A 23,250-nucleotide genomic window follows, 5' to 3' on the forward strand; every position below is an offset into this window, starting at 1 on the left:
TAGAAGCTCTCGTCGTGTGTGGGTGGGCATTACCTTGCTGAAATGTAAGCCAAGGTTAGCTTGCCATGATGGCCAATGAGACGGTGTGCACAATATCGACGACGTACCACTGTACTGTAAGGGTTTTGCGGATGACAGCCAAAGAGGTCCTGCTATGAATATAAATGCACCCCAGGCCATGAGTTCCGGCTGACGGGCCATACGGTGAGTGAAAGTCAGGTTGGTAACCCACTACTACCTGGGGCATCTCAAGACATGTCTTTGATCATGAAACTCATTGGCTGGAGTAGAACTGTCTTCAGTGATGAGTCTTGCTTCGAATAGCCCCAATAACTAGTGTAGATGTGTATGGAGATGCCCTAGTCATCGGTGGGATACCAACCTGACTGTATCCTGCTATACTGTTCGACAACAAGGTGTTACTGGTCTGAGATAAATCGACGGTATTCTACGCGCTGTTTTCTAATCCTTCGTGGTAAGCCATACTGGTCTTATTTTTCAGCAAGATAATGCCTGCTCGTACACAGCGAGAGTTTCTGCTACATCTCTTCATGATTTAATAGGCGTGGTGGTGCAGTGGTTAGCACACTGGATTTGTATTCGGGAGGAGGATAGTCCAAACCTGCTTCCGGCCATCCTGATTTAGGTTTGCCGTGGTGTCCCTAAATCGCTTCAGACAAATACCGAGATGGCTCCTTTGAAAGCGCACGGCCGACTTCCTTCCCCAATTCTTCCCTGGTCTGAGCTTATGATCCGTCTCTAATGACCTAGTTTTCGACGGGACGTCAGACACTAACCTCCTCCTCCTCTTCATGTTTGCCAAATCCTACCTTGGCCAGCGACATCGAAAATCTCTTCCCAGTTCAGAACGTTGGGAGCCTTGTGGGCAGGGCCCTCCAACCAGTTTGGGATTTTGACGATCTAACGCATCAATTGGACTTAATTTGGCACTATATCCCTCAGGAGGACATCCAACAATTATCAGTGAATAACTACTTGCAAAAGGGCCAGAGTTGGACCAACGTTAGTTCTGAGAGAATCTCACCATTTCCTGCCATTGACTCAGAAACCCTACATTTAAGAGTAAAATTAGGTAGCTGACTGTGGTGGGAGGTACTGTCCGTAGGGTAAGAGAAGAGACTGACAGTTGCCTGCATCCCTAACTGATGTTATGGCACACCAAGGGGTGCCTGTGGTGTACATAGTTGGCAGGAGCGGGCTCCATTACGCATGTCCAGTTACAAATATGGTGCTGCTATGTTAGGGCCTTGAGCGCACACTTTAATTTACATGAGCATGCAGCTGGCTAGACTCGTGATTAGCATCCAGCTGCCCCTTTCAGCCTGATCCGTTGCAGTGGGTGTTGTGTGTGGTCTTATTGGTGAGGGCAGTGCAGGTGAGCCATTGTCGACATATGACTGTCCCCAGTGTGGTGTGAAATGTGTTTGGATAAAGACACGATTGTTCCCATCCTATACTGTCCTACTAAACATGGTAGCGGCAACTGTTGCAGAACTGTACTGGTTGTGCCAGTGACTATACAGTTTAAAAGTTGAGATAATTGCTCTGGTTCTGACAACCAGAGGGCTTCACACCTTTTTTTAACTTACGGTAAGTGGATTTTTGAATTTATCACCATTTTAAACTTAGTGTGAGTGTATTTTTTCAATTTCCCACCATTTTAAACTTGATACTCTGAATGTTTTTGAATATCTCGCAATTTTAAACTTAAGGCAACTGGAATGGAGAAATTTATTTAAACTGTGATGTCAGAAGGGTGGAATAATTTCTTTAAACGTTAAATATGAGCATAGCACAAGTGGACTTAAGGTCAGTAAACTTTGAACTGTAATGTCATAGGAGTGAAGAACAGCAATAATGATTTAGTTGCCTGTCATTTCAAATTTAGCGCTAGCGATGTGGCAACCATGCAAGCAGCACCTATATTCGCAGATTCACCATACTGGATTCTGAAATCACAGGGCTGGGGCAGCTTGGCAACGAAGGAGGCTGCACCTGTATTCTCAGGTGCATCAGTACCCCAATAGGGCATTGTGACATCTTCAATTTTTTGTATTTTACAGCATGTAACACTGAACTCTTATATGTGATATCACAGAAGTGGGAAAACCTTATATATTTTTTTTAAAATCGCACTAAATTTGGAAATTCCCACTATTTTATGCATAAGGCAGTTGGCCTTATTTTGAATTTCCTGCCAATTTATGAGTTTCCTGCGGTTTTATAATAACCTGTATCATTGGGATGGGATAAAGAAATCTGGCAACAGGGTACTGTCATAGTCGGAAGTTCCTTCTCAGTTTTTTGGATGCAAACAAGTTATGTACAAAAAGAGATACATTATTATTTGATTCTCTTGACGAAAGTGAGGTCTGTCAGTTTGAACATTTAACATTTCCACTCTCCAAATGGAAAAGTTTCTGCCTGTGGCTAGCTGTTACGAAATAAGAAGAGGATGACGGTGTCAAATCAGTCGAAATATTTGTGCGTTAAGAAATCAGGGGAGGGGGCGGGGGGTGATAGTAAAAAATGACAGTATGTTAGACAAATTTGCTTCATAAGCTTTGGTTGAAAGCACGAAAAACACTGTGTACGGAATTGGCTCTAATTAATATAGTAATATGACTGAGGCTTTCCCATATTTATATTTTCTGAAACTTTCTGGCAGATTAAAACTGTGTGCCGGACTGAGACTCGAACTAGGGACCTTTGCCTTTCGCGGGGAAGTGCTCTACCGTCTGAGATACCCAAGCATGACTCACGACCCGTCCTCACAGGTTTACTTCCGCTGCAGAGTGAAAAGCTCATTCTTTATAGTTTCTGTTAATGAATTAAGAATGTACCTACAACAATGAGTTTAACTGAAATTCATCTATCTAAAAACTGGTCGAGGAGATTCTTTGCAATATTTGGCCACGATTTTTCTATAGTGGGTATACACACATAGAAAATGTTATACTAAATTTGAAGCACAGTTTCTTTTTAGCCGATCAATGGATATTAACTGAGATTGTCTTTCTGTCACCAATGATCCGTAAGATGTACTTATTTTGTGCAACAGTGTTCTGGGGCAACGCATAATTTAATTTTTACCCGTAGAACCACTGTGACTGTAAACTTAGTAAGTTCGTATTCCGAAGTTTCTCTGTGACACATTTATAATTTTACGCTGCACACAGCAACGTTATCAGTTAACCCGTGTACTTGAGATAGAGGGACACACGTGGAGCAGTAAATCTTTTCCGATTTGCATGGCACGTAAAATACTCGGTGTGACGTAACCAGAGACCTTTAAAACTTGTCTTTAGCATCGTCATCATTTGCTTTAGTGTCGTAAGCAATGAAACAGTAAGGCAACAGTCTTACATGAGAAAACAAATATAGTCATAACCTACAGTCTTTAGCTGCTAAGGAAACATCTGCAGATAGAAGCACACTACGTGCCTAAAAAGCACGTTCACCCGAGTGAGGGCAAATTACGGGACAGAAGACTAGGAAAGTGAGGCTGTGTACGCGGATGAACCATGTGGCTACTTCAGGTTCGTATTTGCTGGTAGAAGGCTTCAAAGGAGAGGATTTAAGCACTGGGAATTTTATCACTTGGAGATTGCGCTATGAGTACGTGGAAGCGAAGCTGGGATTCTGGTGAAACGTAGGAACATGTGGGACAATACTGACGCTACGACATATTAGAAGACGCACTGAAGAAAGGCAAACTTACATACAGGGTGTCCAGAAAAGGACTCCCTGATTTCAAAATTAAATATCTCGAAAACAAAGATCGATAGAGGAATGCAGTAAACGGTATGTTTATTGTGAAAGCTGGAAGAATTGTATACAGCAGTTTGAACTAATAGTTACAAAAGCTCCTAACAGATGGCGCTGTAATCGCCATACGTAATGCCTAGTATAAATAGTGATCCGAAGCCCAGAGGGATCAGTTCCACTATTGAAACGTGAAAGGAGGTTAGCGTACCGAAGGAAGAGATTAAAACCATGTACTTCATTGAACAACGCGTTTTTCTGGTGCTAGAGTACCACAGGTTAGAAGAGAGTCCTACGGCAAAAAGGCGAAGTTTTCAAGCACGATTTAATGTTCCAAAAGGACCCGATGCGAAAACCATTCGTACGCTCTTCGCAAAATTTCAACGAACAGGCACCTTAACTGATGATCTAGTGGAACATGTTGGCGCAAGCAAACCGCAGTAATGCCTGAAAATATCGCCACAGTTTCTGGAATTATTCAGCGGAATCCAATGTCAGCCGTCCGTAGAATTGCATCTGAGACTGGTTTGAAGCGTTCCAGCACGCAGAAAATACTGAGAAAGAGCCTACACATGTTTCCATTCAAAATTAAAACGCATCAGGTCATACCCGTACAAGCTGTGCAACAAAGGGTTGCCTTTAGTAATCAGATACTCACAGTGATTGATAGTGAAGGTTTTGATGTTGGCTGCATCTGGTTTACAGATGAAGCACACTTCCACGTGAATGGATACGTGAATAAGCAGAACTGGCGATTTTTGGGTTCCGAAAAGCCATATTGGGTGAAGCGAAACCCCTGTATTCTCCTGAAGTTACTGTGTGGGCTGCAGTATGCAGCAGATGCATTATTGGCCCTTTTTTTCATTCGAGAAACGGTCACTGGTGCACGTTACGTTGCAATTTTGGAACAATTTGTCGCCACACAGCAAGCGTTAGATGATCGACCAGGTACTGAATGGTTTATGCAAGATGGAGCCCGACCACATCGGACCGAACAAGTGTTTCGCTTTCTTGAGGAATACTTCGGGAATCGAGTCATTGCTTTGGAATATGCCACATTTACTGGTGCAGGAATGGATTGGCCTCCATATTCGCCGGATTTGACTCCCTGTGACTTTTTTTTGTGGGACACAGTGAAAGACATGGTCTACCCGAAGCATCCCGCACGCTGGACGAACTTGAATCGGCGATCTCTGTGGCATGTGAATCCATTTCGGTTGAGACACTACGAAATGTGATGGCGAATTTCATTCGCCACCTCTGTAGTGCCAATGGTGAACATTTTGAAAACATTGTGATGTGATTGTTTGCAAAGATTGTTTTCGTACGGTTCTTTCACTTATGTATGCTGATACATGGACGATAACTAGTTTGGATAAGAAGTGAATAGAAGCTTTCGAAATGTGGTGCTACAGAAGAATGCTGAAGATGAGATGGGTAGATCACATAACTAATGAGGAGGTGTTGAAGAGGATTGGGGAGAAGAGAAGTTTGTGGCACAACTTAACTAGAAGAAGGGATCGGTTGGTAGGACATGTTCCGAGGCCTCAAGGGATCACCAATTTAGTACTGGAGGGCAGCGTAGAGGGTAAAAATTGTAGAGGGAGACCAAGAGATGAATACACTAAACAGATTCAGAAGGATATAGGTAGCGGCAAGTATTGGGAGATGAAGAAGCTTGCACAGGATAGAGTAGCATGGAGAGCTGCATCAAACTAGTCTCAGGACTGAAGACCACAACAAGAACATGCTGATATGAGCCGTACAGCGAACAGCGCCATCTGTTAGCAGATTTTGTAACTATTATTTCAAACTGCTGTATAAACTTCTTACAGCTTTCACAATAAACATACCGTTACTGCATTCCTCTATCGATATTTGTTTTCGAGATATTTAATTTTGAAATCAGGGAGCCCTTTTCTGGACACCCTGTATCTAGTAGTGATAGATTTAGAGACTCTTCAACAGTGCTGACTGCAACACACTTTGAATAGTATGGATAAAATATAGGGAGCGAAAGGTTACTTGTAACGTATACACAAACCAAACTGCAGTTATAAAAGCCGAAGGACATGAAAGGAAAGTGGTAGTTGAGAAGAGGGTGAGGCAGGACCGTAGCTTGTCCCCAGTTGTATTCAATGTGCACATCGAGCACGTAGTAAAAAATGAATCTCAGGAATGTTGGGAAAGGCAGTTAAGGCTCAGGAAGCAAAAGTAAAAACTTTGAGGTTCGCCGATAATATTGCAGTTCTGTCAGAGACGGCAAAGGACCATAAACGGAATAGAGGTTGTGTCTTGGAAAGAGGTTAGAAATGAACAACAACCATAGTAAACCAAGGATAATAATATGTAATAGAGGTTATGCTGAGGGAATTGCTGTAGGAAATGAGACATTGAAAGCAGTAGATAAGTTTTCTATTTGAGTAGTGAAATAGCTGACGACGGCCCAACTGGAGGTGATATAAAATGCAGATTACCAATAAGAAAAACACTGTTTCTGTAAAAAAAAATTAACATCCGATATATTTTAAGTGTTTTGAAATAATTTCTAAAGGTGTCTGTGGTAATGTGGCCTTATACGGAAGTGAAATGTCGATGATAACCCCAGCATACAAGAAGATACGATGGCTTTATTACATCATGATACCTGAAGGTGGTCACCACTGACCGAAGTCGATAGTCTGACGACAGTTTTTGTGATCATAGATTGGAATACAAGAATCGAATAATTATAATGAAGGGAATAGAAGATTTTAATACGTGGTCTACAGGTATTTTGATATGTGGTACACGGAATAGTGCTAAAAATTAGATGAGTAGACAGGATAACTAATGAAGAGGTTTTGAATCCAGCTGGAGACACGAGAAATTTGTGGCAAAACTCGGTTAAAAGGAGGGATAGCTTGGCAGCATACAGTCTGAAGCATCAATGGATTATCAATCTGATAATAAAAGGAAATGTGGGGGGTAAAAATTATAGAGTGTGACAGTGTATCACAGCAAGCAGGTTCAAATGGATGAAGTTGCAATAGTTATGCAGAGATTAAAAGATTGCACAGGATGAACGAGCGACGGGGTGCATCAAAGAAGTGTAGACTGAGGAACACAACAGCAACAATAAGAACAACAGCAACAATAAAGTTACTACTTAGATTCTTCGAAAATCGCCATCATGAGATTGCTACCATGGCAACATGTTGATGTAAGGAGTCGCCGTCAACTGTTGACGGTGGTAAAGGAAAATGACGAGTCACAGTATAACAAACCAGTCTACTGGTCAACAACAGATGTTTAGTAGCCTGGGTGCTCTTAACCCTGGATAGAGATTTTCTTGACTGGTGAATCGTGGAACACGTCGACAGCAGTAAACGAGTTTGTCGAAAGCCACAACAAACTGTACATCCAGTTCTAACAGAGTACCCAGATATTCTCCTGCTGGGGGAAATGGAATTTGTTGAACACCGACTGAGATAATCAGCCAAGAGTGACTGGACATACCAGTACGCAGACGAGGACATATATGCTAGGTGGTTACAATTAAAGTGCAGCTACTCACAGAGGTTTAGTGTGGGCTGCAGTTACCGTATGGCAGCGAAACTTGGTAGGTATTCTAATGCGTTGATACGGAACCAATTTTTGGCTGAAAAAAATTAGTTCCAATTTTGTCCACCAGGTACAAATCTGGCGCTGTGTATGCAAGAATGATGTTCAGTAATTATACCATACGTAATGGATTAGGAATGGGACGTGGGCACAAGAAAAAGAAACAAAGAAAGGCATGACGTTGAATTTATTTTTAACGGCCGCTTACACATCTTGTTCAACATAAGCACCAGAGACGTCTAAGAGGTACCGCATATGTAAAACGACGCGATCAACAGTTGCTCGCAGCACTCCCACTGAAATCTGAAAAACGTGTTCCTGTATAATGTCTTTCAGGTCACGTAGAGTCCGAACCTGTCCCTGATAATTGTGTTCTTTTAGATATGCCAGAGCCAAAAATCACATGGATTCAGATCAGAAGTCCTTGTAGGCCACGAATTTGGAAAAACTCTGGAGATAACACGTTCGTGGAGGGCTGCAGTAAGCAGAACTGTCACTGAGCGAGCGATATGAGGTGTTGTCGCACCTTGTATGAAAATAATGGTTTCCTCACAGTTGCGCTCTTCCAAAGCAGGAATCACATGCTCTACAGGGACGTCTCCATAACGTGCAGACGCCACGATATGCCTGACAGCTCTCTGTGTGTATTCTCTTCAAAGAATAACGGACCGAGAATAAAAGTGCCTATGAATCCACACCAAACAGTCATATACGGCGAGTACAATTGGTCTTCGGGCCCAACACGCCGTTTAACAGAATCCATATTCGGCAGTTCTATGATTTCACTGGGCCCTATAATGTAAAATGTGCTTCAGCACTCCACAGAACCATAGAATACTGCCCGGCTACATGTTACCAACTTCGATTCGCGCCAGAGACCTAACAACAAATTCAAAACGTTGGTGTGGATCGTGATGTTTCAGTTCCTGCACTGTCTAGATCTTGTACGGGTTGTTGTTGTTGTGGTCTTCAGTCCTGAGACTGGTTTGATGCAGCTCTCCATGCTACTCTATCCTGTGCAAGCTTCTTCATCTCCCAGTACCTACTGCAACCTACATCCTTCTGAATCTGCTTAGTGTACTCATCTCTCGGTCTCCCTCTACGATTTTTACCCTCCACACTGCCCTCCAATGCTAAATTTGTGATCCCTTGATGCCTCAAAACATGTCCTACCAATCGATCCCTTCTTCTAGTCAAGTTGTGCCACAAACTTCTCTTCTCCCCAATCCTATTCAATACCTCCTCATTAGTTACGTGATCTATCCACCTTATCTTCAGTATTCTTCTGTAGCACCACATTTCGAAAGCTTCTATTCTCTTCTTGTCCAAACTAGTTATCGTCCATGTTTCACTTCCATACATGGCTACACTCCAAACAAATATTTTCAGAAATGACTTCCTGACACTTAAATCTATATTCGATGTTAACAAATTTCTCTTCTTCAGAAACGCTTTCCTTGCCATTGCCAGTCTACATTTTATATCCTCTCTACTTCGACCATCATCAGTTATTTTACTTCCTAAATAGCAAAACTCCTTTACTACTTTAAGTGTCTCATTTCCTAATCTAATTCCCTCAGCATCACCCGATTTAATTTGACTACATTCCATTATCCTCGTTTTGCTTTTGTTGATGTTCATCTTATATCCTCCTTTCAAGACACTGTCCATTCCGTTCAAATGCTCTTCCAAGTCCTTTGCCGTCTCTGACAGAATTACAATGTCATCGGCGAACCTCAAAGTTTTTACTTCGTCTCCATGAATTTTAATACCTACTCCAAATTTTTCTTTTGTTTCCTTTACTGCTTGCTCACCTGCATGTCCTCGGGAAAAATTACGGCTGTAGTTTCCCCTTGCTTTCAGCCGTTCGCAGTACCAGCACAGCAAGGCCGTTTTGGTTAATGTTGCAAGGCCAGATCAGTCAATCATCCAGACTGTTGCCCCTGAAACTACTGAAAAGGCTGCTGCCCCTCTTCAGGAACCACACGTGTGTCTGGCCTCTCAACAGATACCCCTCCGTTGTGGTTGCACCTACGGTACGGCCATCTGTATCGCTGAGGCACGCAAGCCTCCCCACCAACGGCAAGGTCGATGGTTCATGGGGGGGTACCAGCATAAAATGGGCCGCAGAGCTTTTCACACTGTTGACAGTGGAATGAACAACTCTCGTGACATTGCAAAAGCACTAGCACTACTCGGGGCACGTGCTACATGGTCAGTTACAGCAGCAGCAATCTCGTCAATAACTTCCACCGCGATGGGACGCCTTCCTCTTCCAGATGCCACACCAAGCTCACCCGTGTTTTCAAATTTCATTAGCTTCTTCTATAAACGATTTGATGAGCTCTCTTCAGATCTTTCAGTCGGGGATACTATCGAAGTTAAGCACTGTAATTGCTAACATTCACATAAAACAATTTCACTCACAGGCCACGGTCTCTCTAATCAATAGCCATAGTGTTCATTCACGTTACGGCTTGTACAATGACATCGTGGATGTCATACCGTCATACAGTGTACAGCGCCTGGTGGCCAAAATTTGAACTAATTTTTGTCTACATAAATCGATTCCGCATTGACGCGTTAATATATGTACCACGTTTCGCTGCCATACTCCGTGAATAGCTGCACTTTAAGTATGGCCAGCCGGTACTTCTAATTTAGACGCATGCTCATTAGAAGGAAAATTGTAAAGCTCAGTTTCTGCCTATACAGTGTAGTTCACTTATTGTATCCCTTATTCTAGAGGGCTGCTTCTCCACTATCGTTGCAGAGAAGAGCTAATACGAGCACTGAACATTTCACGTACGCTCATGGCCCTGACGATGACAGCTCGTCAGTTTCCTCTGAAATATTACTCCACAGATTCGTAAAACTTAATGCACCTCTCACATTAACAAATTTCCTGTCACTTATTTGGTGCAATTTATTACCCAGCGTTTTACATTAACTGGCTGTGATCTACTGCCACCTGAAGATTCTGATAGGTGCGTTCATTGGTCACACACATATTCCAAAAGTTGATGACGTTTCTCATAGTCGAAAAACAATTAATGATTAATCAGACAAGGCAGGACTGTTAAAATATCCACAAAGTCATCGAGTTTATTTAAACATTGCATTAACAGCTCTTAACCTAGCTTGCTCCAATCAAGCCAATCGAAATTAACAATGTGTGAATTCCAGAATGAGATTTTCACTCTGCAGCGGAGTGTGCACTGATATGGAACTTCCTGGCGGATTAAAACTGTGTGCTCGACCAAGACTCGAAGTAGGGACCTTTGCCTTTCACGGGCAAGTGCTCTACCACTGAGGTACCCAAGCACGACTCACGCCCCGTCGTCACAGCTTTACTTCTGCCAGTATCTCGTCTCCTACCTTCCAAACTTTACAGAAGCTCTCCTGCGAACCTAGCAAAACTAGCACTCCTGAAAGAATGGATACTGCGGAGACATGGCTTAGCCACAGCCTAGGGGATGTTTCCAGAATGAGATTTTCACTCTGCAGCGGAGTGTGCGCTGATATGAAACTTCCTGGCAGATTAAAACTGTGTGCCCGACCGAGAGAGTGAAAATCTCATTCTGGAAACATCCCCCAGGCTGTGGCTAAGCCATGTCTCCGCAGTATCCTTTCTTTCAGGAGTGCTAGTTCTGCAAGGTTCGCAGGAGAGCTTCTGTAATGTTTGGAAGGTGGGAGACGAGATACTGGCAGAAGTAAAGCTGCGAGGAGCGTGCGTGAGTCGTGCTTCGGTACTCAGATTGTAGAGCACTTGTCCGCGAAAGGCGAAGGTCCCGAGTCCGATTCTCGGTCGGGCACACAGTTTTAATCTGCCAGGAAGTTTCAATGTGTGAATTATCTACACCAAAGTGGACTTACACCGCTGTAGACCATACATTTAATTTATATTATCAGATCGGTTGACCATACTGTCTTCACTGCTCACGATCACTATATTCTGTCCTATAACTCCTATTTTGCAAGTACTCTCATTTTAATAAACCTACCACATTCTCTCTGAACTGCTGAAGTCAGCTACCGATGAAACAAACGAAAGGTTGGAGAGAAATACCTGAATTATACGTGTTCAATATACTTCTTGAATTCTTGTCGGGAGTTTTACTTAGATCCAAATCACCTACTCATCTCTCTAACTTCGTCCCCATTTCGAATTTAACTCAAATCCGAAAACCTGACATAGGATGTTCCATAAGTCCAATTTTCCTACCGGAATCCCCTTGTCATTTGTCACCAAGAATTTGGCAGACAGATTTCTCGACCGACGCTTCATTTTCCCTTTCAACGCACGGTCTAAGGCCCACTAGGATCAACCAGACAGGCAGTACTTGTCTATCAGATTCTGTGCTGTTGTTGGTGTACAGAAGCCAATAAGAAGTTTGTCGCTTCCAGCTCTTCTGTTTGCGTTTCTGCTTCCTGTCAGAGCGTCACTTGTGTGGCGGTGATTTAAACCTGGCCACATACTAGTGTTGCCAATCTGCTGCAACAAACCAAGAGAGTGGTTGCGACACAGGACTCTATTCTGAAGGACGGTGGTTCAAATCAGCGACCATCCAACCAAACTTACGGTATCCGTGATTTGCCTAAATCACTTAATGCAAATAACGGGGTGGTTCCTTTGAAAGGGAATGGCAGAGTTTCTTCACTGGTTCAAACTTAGGCTTCGTCTCTAATGAGAAGAGCCGATAAACGCCAATGTGCCTTCCTTTTTCGTATTACAACAAAAATTCTGATCGCTATTTTATCGAACATTGGCATTATGAAAACCGTGGCTGTAATACGAGGTTTATAAGTTAGTTTTAAAATTGACAACAGAACCACAGGGTGATTTCGGCATACAGGACCATACAGCATGTGGATTTTCATCACACTTCACGTTTTTAAATGGCTCTGAGCATTATGGGACTTAACATCTGAGGTCATGAGTCCCCTAGAACTTAGGACCACTTAAACCTAACTAACCTAAGGACATCACACACATCCATGCCCTAGGCAGGATTCGAACCTGCGACCGTAGCGCTCGCGCGGTTCCAGACTGAAGCGCCTAGAACCGCTCGCCACCAAGGCCGGCACGTTTTAATAACTTCAAAACCCTTTACTACATCCTTTGACAGAGGTCGTAAGAAGTAAATCTCTGGCAAACCTTATCAAATAATGAACAAAGAACTTCCTGTCTACCCGAGTACAGCAAATCAATAACGGATATAAAATATGGCCCCACAAAGGTAACAACGACCCTTTAACAACCACCTGAAGATGGATTTGTAAGAAATCCGAAACCGGTCGTAGTTTGATACAAATAAACATTGTTAAATCTTACTTGCTACTAGTTAGGGTTTCAATTATAACCATTACAAAAATTCTGGTGTCACTTTTCACGATATTCTACAAACAAATTTCGTTCCAGGCGCTCAGAGAGGTAATTACATTGAAAAAACTGCTTCCTAAACCGCTGCTTGCGTTTTCCTATCGAATTTAAGCTTTCAGTATCGTCCTCTTTGTATGTTACTCATAAACATATATCACTCTTTTAAACAGACATATATTTTTAGACTATTTTTTCATAGTTCCTGCATGTTGCCTATAGCAAAAATGTCGTGTGGGAGTGGAACAATGTTTAGATTCACCTCGTGTACTTCGGGCAGCCACGGGTATGGAAACACATCTTAGTAAAGGAAGAACCGCAACAGCTGCTAAATGACCCTTTATTGAAGCGACCACATTCACAGCTTACAGCTGCATCCTCAGGTATACATCTGAGTAGACGTTTTTTATTGTAGGATATCTTGCTGTCTGAGGTGGTCGACTTCATCGTTCTGACGATTTTATTACCTAACTATCGTTCCTTCGACGGATATTTTATTTTGATTAAGAATGTTGCGTCGCCCATTTAACCCTGGTGCAGATTTTATACAAATTGACTGTGAGTACTCTTATCCATTGTTCACTACACCATTTTTTAGCTTGGGGTATAGACTACGTTGTTTATTTTATTTTCCACCATTTTTCTACCTGTATGTATACCTGAGGACACAGCTGTAAGCTGCGAAACTGGTCATTTCAATAAAGGATCATTGAACAGCTGTAACATCATGTAGCTGGTTTGTATATTTCTCAGGAGATTCATAAGTTTAACGGGTGGACTATGCTACAACAAGCAGTCACGACGTATAAACGTAGACAGTTTCTCTCGCCTCCCCCCTGCTATCCTATCAATCATACAAACATACACACAGTCATACACCTCAGCATACTCGATTCTCTACAGCGTCAATCATAAAGTAATTTTAACCTGTTAACATTATCTTGCTGAAAAATAAAATACTTCATTAGATCACTCGACAAAGTATGAGTCAACCCCTAAAAGAACGCACTGGTCTCTTTGGAGCGCTGCAGACGGAATAGTTAAGCTCTTTGGGGATATTGTTCTACTCCTCTCTTAAGGCGGTTTTCAGTTCGTACACCATTTGGATAGGGGGTTCTTTGAGAAAGACGTCTGCCTAGAGCATCCCAGCCATGCTCTACATGGTTTAGGTCTGGGGAGTGCGCAGGCCATTCCGTACGCTCAATACATTCAGCTTGCAGTGTGTCAGACATCTGAGCGGTCCCGTGTGGACGAGCATTGTCGTCCACACACAGAAAGTTGGGACCTACAGCGTCTCTAAACAGGCGGCCGTGATCCAGAATAATCACCCTACTTGTGCTGCAAGGTTATCTCGCACACAGCGGCGTTCGGCCATTGTACATAATGCCTGCATACACCATAGCGCCTAGGCCATATCGAAGTCGTTCAGCAACAGTCTTTCGTTTATAACGTGTTCTCCTCTCTATCCCCACACTAACTAGTGGCTGAAACCACTTGTCACAGTGAAACGTGATTCGTTGGAGAACACGAATCTGGACCACTGTTGCTGAGCCTGACAAACATCCTCCCCACGCCCACGACATCTTTCTCGACGATGGCATGGTTGAAGTACGATGTACTTAACAGTCTCCCGGCCACAAAAAAAGCGTGATTTAATAGCCGCGAAATGGTTCTGGCAGAGACACGTGTACGTGTAACAGTTGCAACGTCTGCACCGGTCTGACTGGGAACGAGATGTACGTTCGTTTTCGCCATTACGGATACGTATCGATCCTCTTGCGGTGTAGCGGTCCGTCTATGATCACCGGCATGCTTTTCGCATAGCATTTCCACCTTCAGCAGCCTTTTTCAAATGAGAAACGACACTTTTCACCACAGCAGTGACACTTTGGACGGCTTCGAGCCGTCCAACCTGCTCATCCATGATCTTAAGCACTCAAATGATGTCTGGCAGAAATGGTCCCATACCACAAGGAACGTCACACTAATTGGTTCCACAACAGTCTCTATCAAACACCTTACTGCATGAATTGTCGAATGCATACCGAGCATTCGTGCACAGGCTTTGCTGCAGTTAACGCGCCCCGCCCTCTACTTTTCGTTTCACTATAATAGGTCGGGTGTTCCGTAGCAATTGTCGATTGTTCCGTAGGAATTGCGCAATTGTTCCTTAGAAAGTGTCGGATGTGCCTTAGCTGTTGTCTCGTAGTCTATTCCTCGTACCAGCATTCAAACTCACTCATTCAGGTCACCGTAAATATAGACAGGGTGCTTATTTCGACATTCTCAGTCACCTAATGTTGCTCTTTACTCTACATCTTCATGGTTACTAAATTGTCGATACTCCTGTTTTTCAACATGACATCAATATTCACAGCGTTGCACAGATATGTGTCTGGTTTGATTTACTGCTGCCCCCTAGAACAGTACCGCAGGCTAACACTAAACATTTTTTGAAGTTCTTCACTGGCGACGTCAGAATCCGCGTGCGTCAACGATTGGCAAACTGCCAGCTAAGGAAATGCTTAGCATGCAGAGGTAAAAACGGAAACGATTGCGGCAAGTGATACCGGCCGAGCGTCCCAGTACGCAAAGGAAGCACAATGACATCATGGCAACAGGCAGATATCGTCATAATGGTGACAAATCAAAGTGTCACAAGAAAAACCACTTATAACCCAAGAATAACTATTCAGCCACTCATGTAGCAGAACCGAATATCTTAAAGACGAAGTTACGAAAGTCCGAAGCCACTAGGAGATCTGAGCATATTATAAAACTAGTGATGTCAGTGCTGCCCCCACCACGGCAGAGCTCACATGAAGTGCCAGCATATACAGGGTGGTCCATTGACCGTGACCGGACCAAATATCTCACGAAATAAGCGTCAAACGAAAAAACTACAAAGAACGAAACTTGTCTAGCTTGAAAGGAGAAACCAGATGGCGCTATGGTTGGCCCGCTAGATGGCGCTGCCATAGGTCAAACGGATATCAACTGCGTTTTTTAAAAATAGAAATCCCCCTTTTTTATTACATATTCGTGTAGTACGTAAAGAAATATGAATGTTTTAGTTGGACCACTTTTTTCGCTTTGTGATAGATGGCGCTGTAATAGTCACAAACATATGGCTCACAATGTTAGACAGACAGTTGGTAACAGGCAGGTTTTTTAAATTAAAATACACAACGTAGGTACGTTTGAACATATGACCTCATTCCATTCTCCCACCTCCTCCTTTTCCTTGAAAGGTTACGGATCCTCTACACCTCCCGTAAACTCGATCCTCCTCACCCACTTGTCTCCCCCATCCTCTCCCACCCCTGCGCGCTGCTGCGCCTGTATTCCCATGTCACACCTGCTCTCCATCTCTCCACCCTCCTTACCCTCTCCCAAGGTGGCTTCCGCCAGCTCCCCCTCCCTGATGATGCCCTACTCCCCTCTATCTACCCCTCCTACCAACTTTGATGCTCCCTCCCTCTTCCTGTGTTTCTCTTTTGGGCACCCTCCCTCCCTTCTCTCCCCCTTCCCTCCCTCCTCCATTTCTCCTCACTCCTCCCCCGGGCTTCCTCTCCCCTCTCCCTGTACTCCTCCTCCCATCTCCTCAGTCATTGGCATCTTTGTTCTCTCCTCTCCCCCCCCCCACCCTTCTTCCCCTCTCGGCAGCCACCAGACTCGCACACGCTATTTGGACATTCGCGCGCCAGAGATCATCGCCATTAGTGTCTCGTGTGTGGCGTCGTGTTTAGTGTTCAGTGTTCACCGTCGTACTCCATCGTTCACCTGTGCCATCGACATCTCCAGTGTTTGCGCGTCGTGTCAACAGTTTGTAGTTTGGATTGTCATCGGGTGTGAACGGCTTAATGTTTTTTATGTTCCAACTCGTGTGTATCCACTTTTCTACCATTGTAATATCTTGGGCTGAAGAGCGGCGTATTGTGCTGCTGCCAGCCTACCTGTTTTTATACGAGTATTAAAATCACAATAAAGAAAAAAAAATACGTTTGAACATTTTATTTCGGTGGTTCGAATGTGATACATATACCTCTGTGAACTTATCATTTCTGAGAACTCATGCTGTTACAGCGTGTTTACCTGTAAATACCACATTAATGCAATAAATGCTCAAAATGATCTCCGTCAACCTCAATACATTTGGTTATACGCGTAACGACATTCCTCTCAACAGCGAGTAGTTCGCCTTCCGTAATGTTCGCACATGCATTGACAAAGTGATGACGCATGTTATCAGGCGTTGTCGGTGGATCACGATAGCAAATATCCTTCAACTTTCCCCACAGAAAGAAATCCGGGGTAAGTCAGATCCCTTGAGCGTGCGGGCCTTGGTATGGTGCTTCGACGACCAATCCACCTGTCACGAAATGTGCTATTCAATACCGCTTCAACCGCACGTGAGCTATGTGCCGGACATCCATCATGTTGGAAGTACATCGCCATTCTGTCATGCAGTGAAACATCTTTTAGTAACATCGGTAGAACATCACGTAGGAAATCAGCATACATTACACCATTTAGACTGACATCGATAAAATGGGGGCCAATTATCCTTGCTCCCACAATGTCGCACCATACGTTAACCCGCCAAGGTCGTGTTGCAGGTCGTGGTTGACGTTTCACATGTGGCTGACCACTTCCTGTTTCCTTTAATAACGTAACTCTCCAGCGAACGGTCCGGACACTTGGATTTTGTCGTCCAGCAGCATACGTAGCACACGCCCGTTTGGCTTTTTGATCACAATAGCCATACATCAACACGATATCGACCTTTTCCGCAATTGGTAAACGTTCCATTTTAACACGGGTAGTGTATCACGAAGCAAATACCGTCCGCACTGGCGGAATGTTACGTGATACCACGTAACTACTTTGTGACTATTACAGTGCCATCTATCACAAAGCGAAAAAAGTGGTCCAACTAAAACATTCATATTTATTTACGTACCACACGAATATGTAATAAAAATGGGAGTTCCTCTTTATAAAAAAAACGCAGTTGATATTCGTTTGATCTGTGGCAGTGCCATCTAGCTGGCCAACCATAGCGCCATCTGGCTTCCCCCTTCAAGCCCAGACGAGTTTGATGCTTATTTCTTGAGGTATTTGGCGCGGTCACTGTCAATGATCCACCCTGTATACTACGCCTTTCCTAATATCACTCTAAACTGCAGCTGTTCACACTCTTACTACTTAATCGTCGACAATCTTCGCAATCTTGCTGCAGAGACTGCCACTGCAAGCTGCAGCGCTAAGTTCCGAGTCATCACAGATAGGGTGCAGAGACCGCCATGATTCTGCTGGGCCTCTGGAGGATTGGCCAGTAGGGCCAAGGAGGTGTACGCCATCCGCCATCATGAGGGGAAGCCACAGCTGCTGCTCATGCCATTGCTGGAGCCGACTCTGATGGTGCCAGGCGCTGTCTCCTAACTCAAGGCCACGGGTCAGACTAAACATGACAACGAGCACTTCAGGATGGGCTGGAGGGCAGATCTCCTGGGCGCACACCCCCAATGAGAGCAGTTCGGAGATCAGCCTGCACAGGCTGGTGTCTGCCACTGTCCATTGAAAACTACGGCAGATGAGGCGCCTGATGGCCATCAACCGCCTGTGACAACCGTGTGAGCCTTCTACGATGCAGCAGAACTGCTGGGTGACATATACCTGCTATTGCTGACTGGGTCTGCACACTGCTGACCCAACTGAGTAGCGTGTCTGCGGAAGATAGTTGGATATTTCTGATTAATAAATGTTTCGTTATGAACAAGCTTTTCTGCACTCTCTCAAGTGTGAAAAAAACCCTCCTCAGCACACACTGCTCAGCACAATCCTGTACTCTTAGATACCCTATTGCATCCCGACTGGACTGCTAAATCACCGGACATTAATCCGACAGAAAATGTATGGGCAAATTTGCGAGAGAACGAAGTAACATGCCTACAGTTTTGTAGCTCTACGGAATCTAATCATCAGTAAGTGGTTCCAACTGTATATTGCATACCTGACTACACGTGAAGCCGCGCGGGATTAGCCGAGCGGTCTCAGGCGCTGCAGTCATAGACTGTGCGGCTGGTCCCGGCGGAGGCTCGAGTCCTCCATCGCGCATGGGTGTGTGTGTGTGTGTGTGTCCTTAGGATAATTTAGGTTAAGTAGTGTGTAAGCTTAGGGACTGATGACCTTAGCAGTGAAGTCCCATAAGACTTATTCATAAAAAAAGGAAAAAAAAACAACTACACGTGAAAGTCTTTCCTGCGGAATTCAGGCGGTTCTCAAGCCTCGAGGTGGTGACAGTAGCATGATGACTGTTATGGGTGTCCGCTGTGCATATTTGAAGGATGATCACACAAGAGAAATACAGAAGTGCTTCACAGAGTACGCGAAAGAACTTGTCCCCCTCCTAACAGCCGTGTACCGTAAGTCTCTAGAGGAACGGAAGGTTCCAAATGATTGGAAAAGAACACAGGTAGTCCCAGTCAAGAAGGGTCGTCGAGCAGATGCGCAAAACTATAGACCTATTTCTCTGACGTCGATCTGTTATAGAATTTTAGAACATGTTTTTTGCTCGAGTATCATGTCGTTTTTGGAAACTCAGAATGTACTATGTAGGAATCAACATGGATTCCGGAAACAGCGATCGTGTGAGACCCAACTCGCTTTATTTGTGCATGAGACCCAGAAAATATTAGATACAAGCTCCCTCCCTGGTAGATGCTATTTTCCTTGACTGCCGGAAGGCGTTCGATAACTTCCGCTCTGTCGCCTGATAAACAAAGTAAGAGCCTACGGAATATCAGACCAGCTGTGTGGCTGGATTGAAGAGTTTTTAGCGAATAGAACACAGCATGTTGTTATCAATGGAGAGACATATACAGACGTTAAAGTAACCTCTGGCGTGCCACATAGGGAGTGTTATGGGACCATTCCTTTTCACAATATATATAAATGATCTAGTGGATAGTGTCGGAAGTTCCATGCGGCTTTTCGCGGAGGATGCTTTAGTATACAGAGAAGTTGCAGCATTAGAAAATTGTAGCGAAATGCAGGAAGATCTGCAGTGGATAGGCACTTGGTGAGGGAGTGGCAACTGACCCTTAACGTAGACAAATGTAATGTATTGCGAATACATAGAAAGAAGGATCCTTTATTGTATGATTATATGATAGCGGAACAAACACTGGTAGCAATTAATTCTGTAAAATATCTGGGAGTATGCGTGGGGAACGATCTGAAGTGGAATGATCACATAAAATTCATTGTGGGTAAGGCGGGTACCAGGTTGATATTCATTGGGAGAGTCCTTAGAAAATGTAGTCCATCAACAAAGGAGGTGGCTTACAAAACGCTCGTTTGACCTATACTTGAGTATTGCTCATCAGTGTGGGATCCGTACCAGATCGGTTGACGGAGGAGATAGAGAAGTTCCAAAGAAAAGCGGCGCGTTTCGTCACAGGGCTATTTGGTAATCGTAATAGCGTTACGGAGATGTTTAGCAAACTCAAGTGGCAGACTCTGCAAGAGAGGCGCTCTGCATCGCGGTGTAGCTTGCTGTCCAGCCTTCGAGAGGGTGCGTTTCTGGATGAGGTATCGAATATATTGCTTCCCCCTACTTATACCTACTGAGGAGATCACGAATGTAAAATTAGAGAGATTCGAGTGCGCACCGAGGCCTTCCGGCAGTCATTCTTCCCGCGAACCATACGCGACTGGAACAGGAGAGGGAGGTAATGACAGTGGCACGTAAAGTGCCCTCCGCCACACACTATTGGGTGACTTGCAGAGTATAAATGTTGGTGATAGCCGGCGCTGCGTTGCGGGTGTGTACTCACATTGCGGCGCAGGACGCCGCAGCGCGAGAAGTCGGTGACGAGCAGCCGGTAGGAGAGCTGCTCGGGGTCGGCGGGCTCGGGCCGGATCTGGCAGACGGGGTCAGTCAGGGGGTCCGCCTGGCGCTCGTCCGCGAACAGCGGCGACCCGCGGAACCCTTCCGGCTTTCGCAGCCGCGCCGAGATGGAGTCGCGGACGCCGGGGGCGGCTGCCTCGCTGTCGCTGCCGCTGCTGCCTCCGAACGTGCAGTGGATGTCCGACACTGCGTGCACACACATCACGGCAGTATTTGTACCTGCACCTGCTCCCACTACCCACTTTAATGCAATAACAACTCTGCACAGGAAGTGCTAGGTTGGTGCATGACTTCGTAGTGTTTTTGTTTTGCATGTTGGTGTTCTGATGGCTATGAGTATTTGTCGATCATCATATTTTATTTTTAGTTCACTGTTGCTATTTGAGTTTACATATTATGTTTTTGGTCATTTGGTGATAATGACTGGAACTTTGGACCCTACAAAATGGAATGCCTAGTGGAGAAATCGGAATATTGGCCCGCCCGGTTTGCCGTGCGGTCTAAAGCACGGATTTCCGGAGTGGCAAGGAGCGCCTGGTCCACGGCACGAATCCGCCCGGCGGACGTGTGTCGAGATCCGGTGAGCAGGCTAGTCTGTGGATGGTTTTTAGGCCGTTTTCCATCTGCCACGGTCAATGCGGACTGGTTCCCCTTATTCCGCCTCAGCTACACTATGTCGGCGATTGCTGCGCAAACAAGTTCTCCACGTATGCGTACACCACCCTTACTCTACCACGGAAACATAGGGGTTACACTCGTTTGGTGTGAGACGTTCCCTGGGGAAGTCCACCGGGGGCCGAACCGCACAATTACCCTGGGCTCGGTGTGGGGCGGCGGAGGGGTGAAGTGGACTGCGGTAGCCGTCGTGGGGTTGTGGACCACTGCAGCTGCGACGGGACGGAACCCCTCCGTCGTTTCTAGGCCCCCGGTCAACATACAGTACAATACAATCGGAATATTTGAGATATATTCCTCTGTTTGAATCCAATGGAGGGGTGACAGCCAGATATCTTTGAGCCGTGTATGGTGATAATGCCACTTATGCAGAGTATGGCAAGTAAATGGTTTTCTCCTTTTAAGGAGGATTATTTTGACATTACTGACTCTTCACGTTCAGGAAGACCTTTGGCGTTTGATGAAGATCGTTTAGACACATTAATCCACAATGATTCACGTCAGTATACTTGAGAACTGGGAAATATGATTAACCACCATCGTGCAACATTTTCATGCAATGGGGAAGGTTCAAAGATTGCGTATGTGGGTATTGCATGCTCTCAGCCGGTCACAAAAATCAGCAGGTGGCCATATGTGCATTTTTTGTGGCTAGTGAACAACACTGACCGTTCCTATCCCTTATACTTACTGGTGACGAGAAATGATGTCTTTATGCTAACATAACGAAAAGAATGGAATGGTTGAGCCCAAACAAAGCAGCAACTCTCTGTACAAAGAACTGTGTGAGTCCACAAAAGATGATCTTATGCATCTGTTGGAACAGCGACTGTGTGGTGTACTACGAACTCCTATCACAGGTGGAACAATCACCGCTGAAATTTATTATCAACAACTGAGACGTCTTGCAATCCAAGAAAAACGACCAGGAAGACTGCGTAAAGTGATGTTAATCCTCGACAATGCCTGCCCGCATTCTTCTAGTCTGACCAAAAATCTACACAAGAGCTGGGTTGGGAAGTCATTCTACACCCACCTTCTTCACCTGATCTTAATCTATCACTTTTTCAAATTTTCAGCTCTGTATCGAACAACCTTCAAGAAACTTCCTTTCCGAATGAAAATGCGCTCCAAACATTGCACGATGAGTTCCTCGCCTCAAAACGACGTCATTTCTACATTCACAGAATTGAAAAGCTACCCCAGCATCGGCAGACTGTTGTGAACAGTGAAGCATAATATATTATTGATGACTATAGTCTCTGTTATGTGTATCTGTTGTGTTTATTAAACTTATGGAAAAGCGCTACGAACTTACGCGTCAACCTAATAATGTCTGAAGAAAATTAGCATATGAGACATCTAGTATCAAAATGGAGCAAGTCACTAAGAAAATTAGTTAAAGTTATCAATTTAAAGTAGAAGTATACCACTATCAGATGAAACAAGAATATGCTTGAAAATTGACCATGTCTTCGTGTTACGAAGCACTGAATTCTTCACCATGCAATAGAGCAGGCCAAGTCTGCAGGCAGTGAATTCATAGCTGGCCATGTCAAAGAACGATAAACAATCTTCATGCCGCAGCATTTTTTTCTGATATCTTGTGTTGTTGCACTGTATCAGCAAACAAAATAATTCCTTGTATTGCACATCCTTTGCAGTTGTAATATTTCATTTGTTTGCAGTTGTAATATTTCATTTGTATGTTGGCAACATTAACCACTTGAACTAATTTCCATTATTGCGAGCTTCTTTCTTTGACAGAAATAAAAGATACTGAAAAAGAAGTTGGAGAGCATAACATCCTTACAGACTCTAGCTGTCTCTAAAACAAAAGACATAAAAAACCTCCTGTAGAAGATTTTGGTCCAACATGGGAAGGTCTTCA

General features: G+C 44.3%; 1 protein-coding gene across 1 annotated transcript in view; it reads right to left on the reverse strand.

Annotated features, from left to right (window-relative positions):
* LOC126354224 (uncharacterized) overlaps positions 1–23,250 on the reverse strand; it is a 280,875-nt gene that overhangs the window by 182,313 nt on the left and 75,312 nt on the right. The window contains exon 3 of the mRNA XM_050003708.1: positions 20,611–20,870. Coding sequence (XP_049859665.1) covers positions 20,611–20,870 — 260 coding nt within the window. The remainder of the gene's footprint in view (positions 1–20,610; positions 20,871–23,250) is intronic.

This window comes from Schistocerca gregaria, chromosome 3, assembly GCF_023897955.1.
Source record: "Schistocerca gregaria isolate iqSchGreg1 chromosome 3, iqSchGreg1.2, whole genome shotgun sequence".
NCBI lineage: Eukaryota > Metazoa > Arthropoda > Insecta > Orthoptera > Acrididae > Schistocerca > Schistocerca gregaria.